General features: G+C 40.3%; 1 protein-coding gene across 2 annotated transcripts in view; it reads right to left on the bottom strand.

The window, feature by feature from the left end:
* Positions 1 to 16,576, bottom strand: part of MAP2K1 (mitogen-activated protein kinase kinase 1) — a 71,472-nt gene that overhangs the window by 10,391 nt on the left and 44,505 nt on the right. For both annotated transcript variants that reach the window (XM_039865241.1, XM_039865242.1), the window contains exon 5: positions 16,214 to 16,265. In XM_039865241.1, coding sequence (XP_039721175.1) covers positions 16,214 to 16,265 — 52 coding nt within the window. The remainder of the gene's footprint in view (positions 1 to 16,213; positions 16,266 to 16,576) is intronic.

Consider the following 16,576-nt stretch of genomic DNA (forward strand, 5'->3'; position numbering starts at 1 on the left):
GAGTAAATTGAAAAAAAAAAATCACTCTCTTATATCCCGGTAAGTCCTTCCCTGTTCGACTTCCACCTAGCCTCTCATCATTTCCAGGCCAGGTAGCGTAACCACAGCCCCTAGCCAGCTCTAGCCCCTCTCCACCCACCATCAACTCCACAAGAGAGAGATGTTGGCTGTCTGCCTCACCACTGTAACCCCAGAGCAAGGACAAGACCTGACACACTACAGGTGTGGTCTTTCTAAGACCCAGCCCTCATAATGTCACAGAATAAGAGAACATAGGATACGAGACCTTTCCAAATACCTCAGCAACCTCCTACCTACAGACTTTCAGAATATAGGCATCAGAAGTGGCCTTAAAGGGTATCTGGTTTCTCCCTTCATGGTAGAGACAAAATGTCTAAGGCCCAAAGAGGTCCAGGGACTTGTCCAAGGTCAGATAACAAAAGGTGGGTAAAGTTGGAACCAGAACTCAGACCTTCTGATGCTTAAAGCTGTCCTCTTCCCATGTACCTTGCTCTTACTGCCACATTACTCAAATGTTTCGCTTATCACCTAGTGTTCACTGATCACCTACTACGAGCCAGGAACTAGGCACCTTATCAGGGAGACAACAGTGAGCAAACTGATCAAGTTCCAACAGTGAGAAAACTAATCAAGTTCCCAGTAAAAAATGAAGCTTATATTTTAGTGTAAGGAAACAGACAAAATCAAGCTGACAATCCGACATGTAATGTCAGGTGGTCTCAAGTGCTATGAAGAAAATAAAAATAACAGAACCATGCAATAGCATAGACAATGAGGGGGTGTTGCTGTAACACGGTAATGAGAGAAGGCCTCTATATAGAATACCTCAGCAACAGCCTGGATGAAGTGAGGGAATAAGTTGTATGGCCTCCTGGAGAACTACTTGAAGCACATAGGGAGATTATAAACTTCGGGAGCTCAAGAATAACTTTTCTTTTGTTTCTTTCCCAAGTCTAATATTAGAACAGGCCCAGACAAATACTTTCAACCCAGGAGGTCCTCCTCTCCAAGCACTGTGGCCATTCTCAAGCACTGGACCAACGCCTGACCCTGGGAAATCAATGCTCATTGTGGAAAGTGATGCTGAGTAACAGCACAGAACTGGAAGAGACAGGAGTATGACAGTGCTTGCTGAGGCCGGGTGGGGAGAGCACACAGAAGGCACGCCAACATGAGCCTCTTTCTCACTCTCACCAAATGCCATAGCCCTCCATCCCTGTGCCTGAACCATGAAGCCCTCAGCTCCTTCACCTTCCCAATATTCCCGTGGCCTGTTTAGGAATGCCCTAATGGCCTTATTTTAAAGCAAAAAAGCAGCAGTGGCAAAAGGGACAGAGCCTGTATTCAAATCCTGCCCCTGCCACCAGCTCTACATGTGGCCTTGAGCAAGTCACCTCACTTCTTTAGTCTGTGGTTTGCCTCTCAGTAAAGCAGTGATAACAACTGTAGCTCTCATAACCTCACCAGATGGAGATCAGGATCAATCTAATGAAGTGTGGGCATTTAAAAAGCACAACATGTTACAGAAACACAAAGAATGATTCTTTCATAGGTTGCCCTCCAAGTCAAGACACCATCAGCCCTTTACCCCAAAGCCCAGGGACTCTTTCCTTTGTGGGCTCAGAAATGTCTCTCCAGGCCGCAGCTGCAGCTCAGGAGTAGCTGCACTGCCTCTGTAGCTGTCCTCATATCTGATTTCTATTCACATGGCAAGCAAACCTTTTTTTCGAACTTATGTAACACACTTTTCTCCATCCTTGGCTGCAGCTCTGGCTTCCCCCACCCACCCTAGGGAATAGCACTGCCTGCAAAGCTGCAAAGATCCACAATGGGGTGGAGTCAGAGAGTAACAGAAGGAAACCCTGAGGGGACCACATGTGTCCTGGGAGCCAGAAACACTGCACATGGCTCCTCCTGGTGACCCAGGAAGCCAAGAAGTTGCTTGGAGACCTGGGCACACTAAATCTCTCAACTCCAGAGCATGTAGCTAGAATGGCCAGGTTAAGACAAGATCCTCCCTGGCAGCCCCAGCCAAGTCAGGCTCTTCTCTGGGGGCAGACAGGAGGTATATGTCAGACAATGCCAGAGAGAATATTCCCTCCAACTGTCAACATCCAAATTTACTTTCTAAAATTGCGACCCCTCCCTCCCGTGTTCCTGCCCCCAGTATCTTCTTCCTCCAGTGGGACAGCCCCTGTACAGAGCCTGCACTGGCTCCCATCTGCCTGAGAGTACAGTCCAAGCCCCTAGACCTGCCTTTCCAAGCCCTCCATTATCCCTCCCTACCTCTCCAACGTGTCTCTGTGTCCACCCCCTCCAGACTCAGGCTTGCCTCCCTGTCTTATTGTGCTGGTCTTGTGCTGGTCCCTGCATCTTAAGCATCCTCCTTTTCCACCCATCCTCTCACCTCTTCGTCTAGGTGCCCGGTTCTTTTGAGTCCCCTTCCCAACTTGGAATACTGTCCTGCTCCTGGAGCCCAAAGGCTTAGTCGGCTTCCTCCCACATCTTTCCTAGCAGCAACTTCAAATGTTTAAATCACAGGCTCAGTGCCTCCCTACTTCCTGAGGTCTTCTCTAGGCCCTGGGTTCTCTTTTTGACCCTTTAATATCAAGAGGGTGAGGCTGGGAGGAACCCCAGCATCTGATGGGCCAGGTTGCACTCTGGAGGAAACATCCACCACTGGCTAGGCTCCCAGGCTGACAAGCTTCTCTAGGAAACCCACAGACTCTAAGGTTTGATACTCCTATCCTGCTCAGCCTCTGTAACAATGAGGATGGGTAAATCCCCCTTCTCCAAAAATGAAAAAGGAAGTTTTATGAAAAACTAGTGGAAGAAAATATGTTCCTCTCTGATATTTTCTGCCCCAGAAATAATCACTGTTTAAAGCTCCCTGATTTCCCCCCGAAAAGGACATGGTTTTAACTTAATTTCTCTCTCTCTATAATAAGGGGTTTGGATTAAATAATTCAGCAGATCATTTGTTTATTTTATAAACACTTATAGAGTGCTTGCATTGAGATGAGTAGAAAGGATACAGTCCCTTGTCCCTATCCTCAAGGGGAGACAGAACCCAACAAGTAACAAGAACATGTGCACATGTGTCTGACAGTAAAGGCAAAGTGAGATATGGTCAGGGCAATGCGGACTCAGATAGCTTAAATTCTTCCAACCAGCTGGGATCTAACTAGCTGGCAAGGCCCCATAAGGCAGACGAAGCAAGGTATCAGACCCCATAGGGTACTATGTTCAAGTAACCTCACTGAGTTTTGTTGAAGCTAATATTATAAGAAGTCACATTCCCTACTGGAGGATGGGGGAAAGGCAAGATGGAAGAAGGTGGGACATGAAGGAATAGAGGGGCAGAGGATCAGGGGAGGCAATGGAGAGCACAAGAGAAACAGAAAAGAAATAGAATAAATGAAAGCCCCAGGGAAGCAAGCTCAGTGACACTTGGACACCAGACTCTGTGACACTCATCTATGACAAAGGCTGAATCCAAAAGTAAGATGATCTTGGATAATTGAGAGTTAAGGTTAAAGAAAAAAAGGGAAATGAGATTTTAAATGGTGACTCTCGGCTTCAAACGACCTCTTCTTAGCAACCCTGGTGGAGCCTTAATAACCCTTCTCTAAAGATTAAAAGGAAAGAAGGGAAAGGTAGCTGACCCTGATAAGTCAAATAACAGTCCCCACAGAGCCACCTCTAGTTATCCATGGCCCCAAGGAGCTAATTAAGTAGCAAAGATCATTAAAATTTAGAAAAAATCCTAAACCCTTCAGTTAGCCATGATCTGTAACCTCTTTTTCCCACCCAACCTTCCCAAGAGTATTAAAAAGAAGCTCCAGCCTTCTCCCCTGGATGCCTTCCCCCAGCTAAGGTGAATGAACATAGCTAAAAGACTGGAGTGGGAAGATGGGGAGCTAGTGAGCCCAGCCAACCCAGGAAGACACCACGATAGCTCTGGGTCATTGAGCACCTACTCTGCCAAGCCTTTTAAATATACTGTCTTCTTTAATCCTCATAACAATGTGGTGTGAAGTAAGCATTATAAACCCTTGTGCGTGAATGAGACACACTGAGGCCCAGAGTTATCTGTCAAGATTACATAGCGAGCTAACAGCAGATGCCAGAGTAGAACTCAGACTCTTGATTATCTAGAGCTTAGATAATCTGGGTCTATACAACAGAGCAAATGATAAACAGTGAGATGCGCTCCAAAGTTTCAGAAAAGCCATTAAGCTATGGATGAGGGTGGTCAAAAGGCACAAAGTTCCAGTTGTAAGAAAAATAAGTCCTGGGGATGTAATGTAGAGCACAGCAACTATAGTTAATACTGTACTGCATATTTAAAAGGTGCTAAGAGAGTGGATCTTAACAATTCTCATTACAAGAAAAAGACTATACGGTGACAGACATTAACTAAAATTATGGTGATAATCTTTTCACAATATACACATATATCAAATCATTATGTTGTACACCTAAAACTAATTCAATGTTACATGTCGATTATTTCTCAATTATTAAAAAGTTGTGGCTAGGAAAGGGGGTCACTCATGTTATAGACATAACAAGCTTTATCTGGGAAAAGAATCTGACTTGGGGTAGGTTGAAATCCTTGACATCTGGCTGTGAGAGAAAATAATTCTCTGTTGTGCTTTAGTGAGCACTTCCTCTGAGCTCCAGCTCATTATCCTCCTTGACAAGTCTAACTTGGAAGGAACAGCAGGAACTAGAAGTTGTTTCCCACCTCCTTCTGATTAACAACTAAGTTCAACAGGGAGCCTTCGAAGCAGTGTGCCAGGTCTTAACAAGAAGCTATTTTTATCTCTCCACTTTCAAGATTTTTGCAACCAAGTCCAGAAACTGCATTTAAAAATTTTTCTTCCCTCTCAAGATTCATTAGTTTTGAAATGCTTTCATTCTCTACCTCTGTGCGCCTCTCTCTGCAAATTCACTGGTCATCCCCACCCAAAAGGCACCCAAATGCTGACAATTAAAGCTGAGATAATTGCAAGAGTCAGGGTTTGGTTTTCAGAAGCACACACCATTCCAATAAATGGTCTAAATTTTCTAAATAGAATGTAACAAAAGCCAGAGCAAAACATATAGAGGTTACACTAGAAAGAGAGAAAGAGAGAAAGAGGAAAAAATGGGAAGAGAGGAGTAAAGGAAATAGCTTATGGTCCCTAGATCCCCTGATCTTTCATTTCTAATGACCTATAATAATATTTAGAAGAGCATCCCCAGTTTACAGCTATGGAAATTACGGCTCAAGTGAACTCCCTTGCCAAAGATCATAAAATAACCTTTCCATTAAAAGAATGTGCCTTAAAGTAGTGTCTTTCTCCCTGCCGACTATCTAGGCTACTTCAGAAGACGAGCAAGTAATCTATCACAAAGCCAATTACCCACCAGTGGGCAGGAAAATAATACTAACTTGGATACTCCTGCTATTCAAGAAAGGAAAATTAGCTAAAAACCAGTTTTGACCTGCTAAAGACTTATTTTGCTCAGCTGGAGGAGAAGAGAAAAAAAAGACAATGGAAAAGAAAAGGTAGAGACAAGCTGGAGGTCTGTTCATTTTAAAATGGAGAGTGAGACCGATTTTCTAGTAACATCACTGTATTTATGGTGACCCAAACTCCACCAAAGTAAGGCATTACTATTTGTGCCTGGGCCACAACTCAGCATGATTCACCAGAGAGGTCTGGAAAGGAGGTTAAGAGACCACTCACTAGTTATTTCTAGCTTAGCTTGGGACAAGTCCCTAAAGGAAGCACTAAAACAGTGTTTTTGCTGATTAAGAAGGAATATAAGCCAAAAGTAACAGACGTTCCTTGTGTAGTCTACCGAGAAAATCCTCTCCCTACCACACGCTTCTTTGGAAGAAGTGCTCCTTCCTCACTCCAAACAGCTGCGTTGGGTGGAGAATGACCACCTCCTCTATGATGCTTCCCTAAAAGGACCTGAAGCACTCTCCCTCCTCCAACTTCCCATCTGCCTCACTTGAGCTAGAGACAAACTCATCTGGAGCCATAATCCATCGCTGTGCGTCTAGCAGCTGAGGTAATTCTAGAGAGAACGTGACTCTCATTTCTAACCAAGAGACCAGCTTACTGGATTCCAGCTACTAATTAGTCACTCTGTTTCTCTCCATCTGTAAGGTGGGGCAGTCTAGACAGAGTTCAAAGGAATCTCCCTGTAGATTCACTGCCCCCTTGAAGCTGTCACCACATGGCTGGGGATGAGACTGGTGGGCAAAGGAAGCAGTCTCAGGGGGCGCACAGACTTTCTGCTCAGGGAAGCCTGGCAACACACCAGAAAACACCTGGCAGGCGGGACAGTGCCTTAAAAGGGTTGCAGAAGAAGCTACTCAGAAATTCATTACATGTGAGTCAGCTACCAACAGCTTACAAAACACAAACAAACTTGGACCACTGCAGATCTTGCCTATCAGTGCCAACAGCAAGTCTGAAGTGAGAGGAAGACTTCAGAGGTTGAAATCCTTACTGTGGCTGAGGACCCAGTTCCTCTGGAGGCTGCTGCTGGGATACCCATGAAGTATCCCACCTGCCCCCATGACTAGGATCCAAAAACACACTTATCGTCTCCAAAGAAGTCTTAAATCTTATTCTGATCTGAGATCTCCCTGTTTTTATAACTCTTTTAATCCTGGGCAGTAAGGAACTCTTTTAGAGTGCACTCCAAGCAGGATGGCTCCAAGGTACAAACTACTCTAGCTCTGAAGAGACCCATCCAGTTTGCTTCAATTATAGTCTGGCTCAAAAATCGAGGCTGGCTTTCTTAGTACACTGGAGGCCCAGGCTACTAATTCAATACTAGGCATAAAGATCAGGCAGGTTACACATTGCTTCATCTGATAGAAGGGAAAGAAAAATAAGTTGAGGCATAATTTAACACTGTTGTTAGCCATTTATTGATCATCAGCCAGCAACTCCAAGGCAGAAATAATTTACAAGCTAAGTTGTATGAACTCCATTATTGATCCAAATCATGCAATGCTTCTTTAGGGTCTTTATCAAAATAAGAGTGGGCTAAGTGGGTAATTAGTATGGACTATGAATGACGGATTAACAATGCAAATCACTGCTTTAAATGAAACAGAGTTGCATTCTAGCTCCCACCATCCTCCACACAAATGCAGTTTAAATCAGAACCTAACTACCTGGGGGTGAGCTTTGAATGAAGTGGACCTATGACTTCCTGTGACAGTAAGTGGAAAGACTACACAGAAACCTTTATAGCTAATTCCTTTCAGAGCTCCACAGTCAGGAGAAAACCCTCTCTCCTACCAATGTCATCTACCATGTTTTCATTAAGGACTTTAAAACTGATAAACTTAAAGCTGAGTTTTGTGATTAACTTCTAAAGTTTCCTCAGTCAAGGGATTCTTCTTCCCCTTAACTCAGTAATAAGGAAGCTTTTTCTATAAAGGACCAGAGAGCAAACATTTTAGGCTTTGAGGGCCACAAAGTCTCTTTCGTAAGCTTTGTCATTATGGCATGAAAGCAGTAATACACAACACTTAAACAAGAATATCTGTGTTTCAATAAAACTTCATTTACAGACACCGAAATGTGAATTTCACACAATTATCATATGTCACAAAATTCTGAAAAACAATTCTTAGCTTGCAGGCCATACGAAAATAGACAGCAGGCTAGATTTGGCCTGCAGGCTGTCAGTTTGCCCACCCTTCCCTTAAAAGCTTAATTATTGTTTTAATCTGTGTTAACAGTTTTTTGTCTTTTTGACTCAATGCTTAATAGTATTTTCAGTGGGAAAACTTTTTTTTCTAATTTGCTTGCTTTAAGTATCCATTCCTCCTCCTCATCTTCTAGTAATAGAAACACTCTTTTTCATTTGGGATATATTCCTCCCCCAAGAGCAAGCGTTTCTGCTGGGGTGTCAACTAAGGTGGGCTTATAACCCAGGATGGCCAGCCAGACTGCTCTAGCCCCCGGGACATAATGATTGGTCCAGGAGTGGGAGGGCAGTCCAAGCTGAGCCAATAAATAGAGTTCAAGCACTAATCTGGATGCTGGAAAGAGTGGGCAGAGCTCTTTTTCTGAGACAGGGAGCCTGAAAGACTAGATGTATCTAAGGTTAGTGAGGTGCATACTGCCTCCCGTGAAGAAATAAGACTAGGAATCTCACATAAGGAAGAGTAAAGCCAAGAGATAACCAGAGTCTTGAGACTAGCATTTTCACCCCAGACTCATCCCTGTTTTCCGACCATGTGGTAAACCCAAACCAATACATTCTCTCTTTTGATTAAGTAGTCCTGAATTGAGTTTCTAGTTATATCACATCAGATTCTATTTGAAAGTTGACAAGGTAGTGATTCATGCATAAAATAATGACACTGGCTGTGTTCCACCAGGTATTAGAGTCAATTACAGATATGTCTCTTTTCCCCTGTAAGACTATAAGCAATTAGAGGACACCATTTATGAGCCATCTTTATGCCTTCTGTAGTGATTTATCCAGTACCATGCACTTGGTAAATATTCCATGAATATTTTACAAATACAAAGCACTTTTCTTGGACGGGGAAAGTGTCTGTGAGAAGGGCAAAAAAACAAACATGGAGGAATATGTGCATGTACCTACCCATGATTACCCACCAGGATGTCACCCAGAGATTTCACAGAAAACTTAAACTCCCAGAGGGGTCGCAGATAATACCCACCCTCTGATCTACAGCACACAAACCACATACACCAAGCTGAGACACACGGATTGCTTCGCCCTTTGAACATGCAGGGGAAATAAAATACAATGTCTGCACAACGCCAGGACAGATCACAGCGGACCAGTTCACCACAAATAAAATTCAGAAGAGCTGGCTAGAGCTTCAGACAGTGGGACTATCAGCTGTGCTTGTTCTACCTAAGAAGTCCTGCTCTATGATGGCAAAGACAAATCACTTTAGGAATCAAGGGTGAGAATCTGCTTATCTCTAGGTTCCCATCCAGCTTGGACACATTTGAAATGTAAGAAAGCTAGCATGTGCACATCCAAGGTGGTGTACCTCATTAGGACCAAGACGAAGATAGGTAACTGAAAAACTTTTAAGATGCTACTGCCTAGCTGAGAAAACAGTACCTAAATAGCACCTGAAAACAGCTGGTCTCCCACAAATATCATTATTGTGCTTCCTCTTAAAAAATAATTTGTAAGTGCAGGTATGCCTAGTTTTGTATCACTAACATATCCCTAAAAAGAAATGTTTGAATCAAATTAATGTGATTTGCTTGCCTTTTTGAAGATTCTATGAGAAGCTATATTTGAAAGATCCTAGAGTGAATGTTTTTAAAAAGCAAAGAATTGCTCCCAAAGCAAATTGTGTTATAAATTATTGTTGTACATTAGTTTTACTTAGAGTGGGGCACACCTAGAAATCACTTTCAACCTAATAATTAAAAAATTTTAAATGTCACCTCTTCGTGCTAGATAACAGGGTGTCAACCTGCCTCCAACACTCAGCAGGAGGGGATATGTACCTACGTGATTGTTGTGGGAGTATAGGCTTCAGAAGCACTGACCCCTGAATCTTCAGGGAGGTGACTGAGCTCACAGCATGCACCACCGCCCCGCCCCCCCCACCCCGCCGCTAACACACACACGCACATACACATAAGGCTAAGAAGGGCCAACTGGCTCAGCAGCAGCCCTCTGTAGTAGGTGTGGCCTCAGGGCAGCTGCTTTTCTGCTTGAGTGACCAAGCTCCCCAACCAGAGCAGCCCTGGTTCCTAACTTATCAAAGTATATGAGATCAGCTTTTCAAAGGATCCTTCTAATGAGTAAGTTTTGAGTGGCTTAAACAAAGTTAGGCTAGTTTCTGTTGCTGGTAATCATAAAAACCTATACCAACTCATCTGCTAAGCAGTAGCTAATGTTTATTAATGTCTATTATGTATCAAGCACAATTCTAAGTACTTTGTAGGCATTCTCTATTATTGTTATTTTTTATTATTGGCATTATCTCAAATAATTCTCACAACCTTTAGGTAGGCTCTATTTTCTCCATTTTCCTGAGGTTTGGAAAAGTTAAATAACTTGCCCAGGGTTACACAGTAAGTAGCATAGTCAGGATTCAAACCCTGAACTTTTATAATTGTGATAGAGTGAAAAAAACTGGCCATCATATTTTGTAGCTTCCCACAACAAGAGATAAGAGTCTACCCCTCTATTCTTTGAATACTGGCTTGACCACACAACTTGCTTTAGCCAACAAGACAGTAACAAACCTGAGGCTTATGTGATACCTGAGTACTGGGGTTATCCCCTCCTGCTACTGAAACTCTAAGACTATCACGGGAAGAAACAAAGGCTTTCGCCTCTCAGAGGACGAATGAAAACATGGGGGATAGGTCCTGCCAACCCACAGAACTGTAGAAAGTAATACACTGTTATTGTTTTAAACTACTAAGTGTGGGGTGGTTTACTACACAGCAAAAGCTAACTGAAGTAGTCACTAAGCTATCACCAGCAAATCAACATTGAGTAGGAATAAGTAAAAATCTAAAGCAGAGAAAAAGCTTCTTTATACTTCCTCATTTTTCCTCAAGGATAGAATGAGAATGAAGTTTAAATTTCATCAGGAAAGAATGTATTTAGACCAAAGGAAGAACTTACTGGCAGCAAGGAGGCCTAAAGACACCCTAACTCAGGTTTCCAGGAATCATCTACTCATTGTGCTTCTTGCGCAGGAATCAAGCTGTGCAAGAGTACCCACCCACTGGCCAGGGCTTACAGCAAATCCTTTCAGAACTTCTGGAGAAGACCCACAAACAGGAGTCTGAAAAGCTGAGCAGCCAGACCGGGTCTGCCTGCACACACACTGCTCACTGGGGCAGAAGTACTTCTAGTGACTCCCCTTTCTTGGCTGGGCAAGTAGTGAACACTCCACCAAAGACATCTGTCCAGAGATCTATCTGGCTCACAAAACAGTTCCTCATGCCAAAGATTAATAACTAACTGGTGGAGCCAGAAAAGAAATTCCTAGGAAAGTGGGGGCAGCACCTTTCTGAAAGGTTATTCCAGGAATGAGTTAAAACATTGAGATGGAAATGAAGTTACAGCTTTCTGTCAAAACCACAGAGAAGGCACATGGTAGAAAAACACACAGGACTGGATTAATGACTGTGTTAAGAATAGGAGACATTGGTTTTTGGCCCAGTTTCACTGTTGATTCCTGTGTGTTCTGACAAAAGTTATCACATATCCACCCATTTAACAACTCTTTAAGGAGGAGCCATTTTCTGAAATTACATTAGGGACTGGAAATACAAAGATGAATTATACCACCACGCCACCCTGAACAAGCTCAATCCCATCTGATCTCAGAAGCTAAGCAGGGTGGGGCCTGGTTAGTACCTGGATCGGAGACCACCTAGGAAGACCAGCTGCTGTAGGTGGAAAAAAAAATAAATAAGGGATTGTAAGCTGACAAGATCCTTGCAATCTGTGAGGTCAACCAAAGGCTGTCTCGCCTAAAAAAATAAAATAAATTAAAAAAAAAAAACCCACAACAACAACAAAGATGAATTAGACGTGTTTCCTGATTTGAAGAAACTCAAAGCCTAGTGAGAGAGACATACAAACTCTGTGTGCTTTTTTTACACAGGTTTCCAACATGTGTAAACTAGGAAAAATATACCTATTTCACAAGGCTGTTGTAAACAACAAATAAGCATAATGCTCATAAGACGGCAGTTGGTACATAATAAACCCTCAATAAATAATCATCATTATTGATTACAATAAAAAAGAAATGGACACTGTACCAAAAGAATACAGAGGCAGAGCACTCAATCCATTCTGGGAATGGACTGGGTTCATGGGACAGCTTCTCGAAAGAAGAGATGACTGAGCTAAATAACATTATTACTATTAGCTAACATTTATTAATGATTTATGAGGAACACTATTTAACTCTCGCAACTATATGAAGTATGCAACGTGCAACTATTGCTCTTTGGCATGAATTATCCTCATTTTACAGATGAATAGAAAACTCAAAGAGTTTATACACTCTTTTACATAAGCGAGTCAATATTTGAACTTGAACTGGCTGATTACCCAGCCTCAGTGCTGTATTTAAAAGATGAGCAGACTCAGTCTAGCAAAGGTATAAGGGGGTCAGGGTGGGGAGAATCAGAAAGGAAGTATTCCCAGGAAAGGCAGCAGTAGGAACAAAAGTGAGGAGCACACAAAGGTACAGTTCATAAAAGGAATTTAATCTCACTTGGGTCTCAATTTCCTCACAAATTACATAAAGGAATAAGGAAGGCAATTACCATTTGTTAGGCCCTTCTACATGCAAAACTCTTTGCTAGTTGCTTCCTTTTATAATATCATTAATCCTCACAGCAACCTAGGAGTAGGCATGAGAATTCCATTTTATAGATGATGTAATGGCTTTACTCCATCAGATCCTTCTAACAACACTGACCTTATGGGCACCTCTCAGTGAGATGACATATGTCAATAGCAGCCCTAGAACACAGCCCTATACTCAAGAAATGTTCATTCCTCTTCTCCTCTCAGTTACTCCTATTTCTTAGAAATTAACACACTAAAATATTCTAACATGGAATTCAGAGGTCTTAAAAAACCATAGATTAAGGGCCATTAAACTGCTGGAAAACTGCTTTCCCCTCAAGCCATACCATACCTCCTATTTATACTTTTAAATTGCCAGTGGAAAGAGGCAAAATGGTAGCCAGTGCAGTTAGAAAGCAGAAGATTCCTACAGTTTGCATTTTCAGTGTATAGTTTGAAGAATTTTGAAAAAAAAGTATATATCTGTGAACCTACCACCAAAATCAAGATTTACTATTTTGATTACTCCAGAAAATTCTCTCATGTCCCTTTGAAGTTAATCTCCACTCTACCACCCTCATCCCCAGACCCTTCAGGCAATCATTGATTTACTTTATGTTACTGTAGATTAATTCTATCCTAGAATTTCATATAAATGGAATCATACAATATGTATTCTTTTGTGTCAGGCCTCTCACTTAGCATAATGTTTTTGAGATTCATCCAAAGTGTGTTTCTCAACAGTTCGTTCATTTTTATTGTTGAGTTGTTTTGTTCTTTGAATATATCGAAATCTGTTGGTGATAAACATTTTGGTTGTTTCTAGTTTGGGGCTATTAGGAATAAAGATGATATGAACATTTATGCACAAATCTCTGTGTAGACAAATGTTTTCATTTCTCTTAGGTCAGTACTAAAAAGTGAAGTTGATGGGTTCTATGATTTAAAAGAAACTACCAAACTCTTTTCCAAAGTTGTCCCTTTCCCTGGCTGCCTTTAAGAATGTCTATCACTGGTTTTCAGCAACTTGACTTTTGCTTTTGGGTTTTTTTATAGCTTGATTGGTATGTAATTTTTATATAATAAATCCATATATGTAATTCCATCATTTAATGAATATATACAACTTCATTACAATCAACATTATAAATATATCACCTCAAAAGTTTCTTCATGTTCCTTTGTAATTCTTCCCTTCTTCCCTTCCTTCATTCCCCAGGCAACCACTGATCTAAATTTTGTCACTACGGTTTGCAATTTCTAGAATTAAACAAATGGAATCACAGAGTACGTGCTTTTTGTCTGACTCTTTTCACGCAGCATAATTCTTTCGAGATTCCTCCATATTTTATCTATGGTTTATTATTTTTACTGCTAAGTAGTATTCTATTTATGGCTATAACACAATTCATTTATCCATTTAACTGTTGATGAACATTTGGGCTGTTTCTAGTTTTTGGCTACTACAAATAAAACTACTTTGAACATTCACGTACAAGTCCCTGACAATACATATGTTTTTATTTCTTTAGGGTAAATCCTGGGAGTGAGATGGCTAAATGTATAGTAGGTAGGTATAGGCTTAACATTTATGAAACTGATATGCTGTTTTCCAGCAGGATTGTACCATTTAACATTCCTGCCAGCAGTATCTGAGAGTTCCAGTTGCTCCACATACTCAATAACATGTAGTCAGCCTCTTTTGACAGTGGATATTTTGTAATGTCATTAAAACTACAACCTCATTGCAGTTTTAATTTACATTTCCCTAATAACTAATGATGTTGAATATCCTTTCATGTGCTTTTTTGCCATTCATATATCTTCTTTGGTAAAGTGTCTGTTCAAATCTTTTATCTATTTTTTATTGGGTTATCTTTTTATTATTAAGTTGTAGAGGTCTTTATATATTCTACATAAAGTCGTTTGACAGATGTTTGTTTTGCCAATATTTTCTTAAGTCTATAGCTTGCCTTTTCATTTTTGTCACAGTGTCTTTTGAAAAGCATATGTTTTTAATTTAGATGAAGTTTGACTGATTTTTATTTTAGTTTGTGCCTTTGTGTCCCATTTAAAAACTGTTAAAACACAGGTCACTAAGATAGTTCCATGTGCCTTCTTTTAGAAGTTTTACAGTTTTATCTCTTACAGTTAGACCTATGATCTACCGAGAGCTGATTTTTCTATATGGTGTGAAGTAAAGGTTCATTTTTGTGCATAGGATATCCAATTGTTCCAGTATCATATAATGAAAAGACTATTCTTCCCTTATGGAACTACTATGTAATCTTTGTCAAAACTCAACTGATTATATATATATGTGTCTATTTCTGAACTCTTCATTCTGTTCTATTTGATCTATTACGTTTAGCTTTACACCTATACAATACTCTATTGATTACTGTAGCTTTGTAACAAATATTGAAATTAGGTAGTGTATGTCCCACAACTTTGTTTTTCTTTTTCCAAGTTGTTTTGACTCTCCTACATCCTTTGAATTTTCATATAAATTTTAGACACAGTCTGTCAATTCCACAAAAAAGACTGCTGATATTTTAAAGGAAATGGCCTTGAATCTATAGATCAATTAAAGCAAAATTGGCACCCTAACAATACTAATGGTGGTGGTGGTTGCGCAACGATATGAAATGTATTTAATACCACTGAACTATAAGTTAAAACTGGTTAAAATGGTAAATTTTATGTTATGTATATTTTATCACAATAAAAAAAATGCCTATTTTAAAATTCAGAATGTTATCACCTAACATATGGTCACTCATAAGCTGACCAGTCAATTTCACCAGTCTAATCCACTCCACTTCTCCTCGGCCTTCCCTCTTTATACTTGTTGTTGTTAGCACACCGCAGCTGAAGGGACATGGTTGACAGCATTTTCAATTATTCTTTCCTCTAGCTTCTTCGTCCTTTTTTAAAAATACACTTGAAGTATAACTTATATACTGTAAAATGCAGCCACTTTAGTGGAAAGTTTGACTTTTGATAAAAGCATATATCCACATATATACCATCACAAACAAAATATAACATTTCTATCACCCAAAAAAGTTCCCTCATTTCACTTTGAAGTTAGGTCTCCCCTAAACCCTCAGGCAACCACTGTTCTACTATATATTCACTACAGATCCATTGTTTTCTCTGTAATTTTATATAACTGGTAACAGCATGTACTATTTTGTGCTGGGTTTCTTTCATCCAGTATAAATGTTTTTGAGATTAATCAAAGTTATGTCTATCAGTAGCCTGTTCATTTTTATTGATGAATAGTATTCTCTACCATATGGAGATACTACATTTGTTTATCTCCTTGCCTGTCAAAGAACATTTTGGTTGTTCCTACAATGAATACAGTTGCTTTAAACATTTGTACAAGAGTTTCTGTGGACATACATATATTTTCATTTATCTTGGATAAATATGTAGAGTGGTATGATCATATGGTTAAGTGCACATGTACCTTTATTAAAAGAAACCAAAGTTTCTTTTACAGTTAAACTCATATCTAGTCATTTAGTCATGGCTTTGGGCCTATGCACAGTCTAGTCCAGAGGGCAGACAGTGACACTGGGGGCAGGGTAACTAAATTCCAGCTGAGCCTCTGGGCTGGGCTTGCTGTGGATTATGCCTGTCATAGCTTCAGGTAACAGGTGTACAACAGACCAAAAAGAGGTTGCTCCAGCCATCAAGCTAAATAGTCAAAGATTTGTAATAAAAATTAAAAATACTATTAAATGGTTTTTACACTAAAACACAAAAGAGAATGCATTTAGATTTTAGCTAAAATTTAAAAAGCGATAACTAGCAAGTAATTTCTTACCTCTATGCATAATCTTGTGCTTCTCCCTCAGATACGTCAGACCTTTAATCACCTAGAGAAAAGAGAATGTAAAAAGATAGGAAACTGAAATAATGGTGTTTCAAAAATACTCAATGTCTCTTCTTAAATAATCTAGAAAATATCTGATCTAACATCACAAATTTGCATTCTTCTCCTGTTTTTTCTTTTGTTTGATTTTTTAACCTGCCTTATCAAGAAACATCTTTTTTACATGGCATATAGAGTATTATTTTTAAGTAAAATTGATTATTGCAAGATTAAACATTAAAAAACACTTTGCTTGAATTCGTTCCTTTCTACATCTGCAATCTAAAAAGAGGCTTTCTGATGCCACAAATAGGA

The sequence above is a fragment of the Pteropus medius genome, unplaced genomic scaffold (assembly GCF_902729225.1).
Source record: "Pteropus medius unplaced genomic scaffold, Ma_sr-lr_union100, whole genome shotgun sequence".
Classification (NCBI taxonomy): domain Eukaryota; kingdom Metazoa; phylum Chordata; class Mammalia; order Chiroptera; family Pteropodidae; genus Pteropus; species Pteropus medius.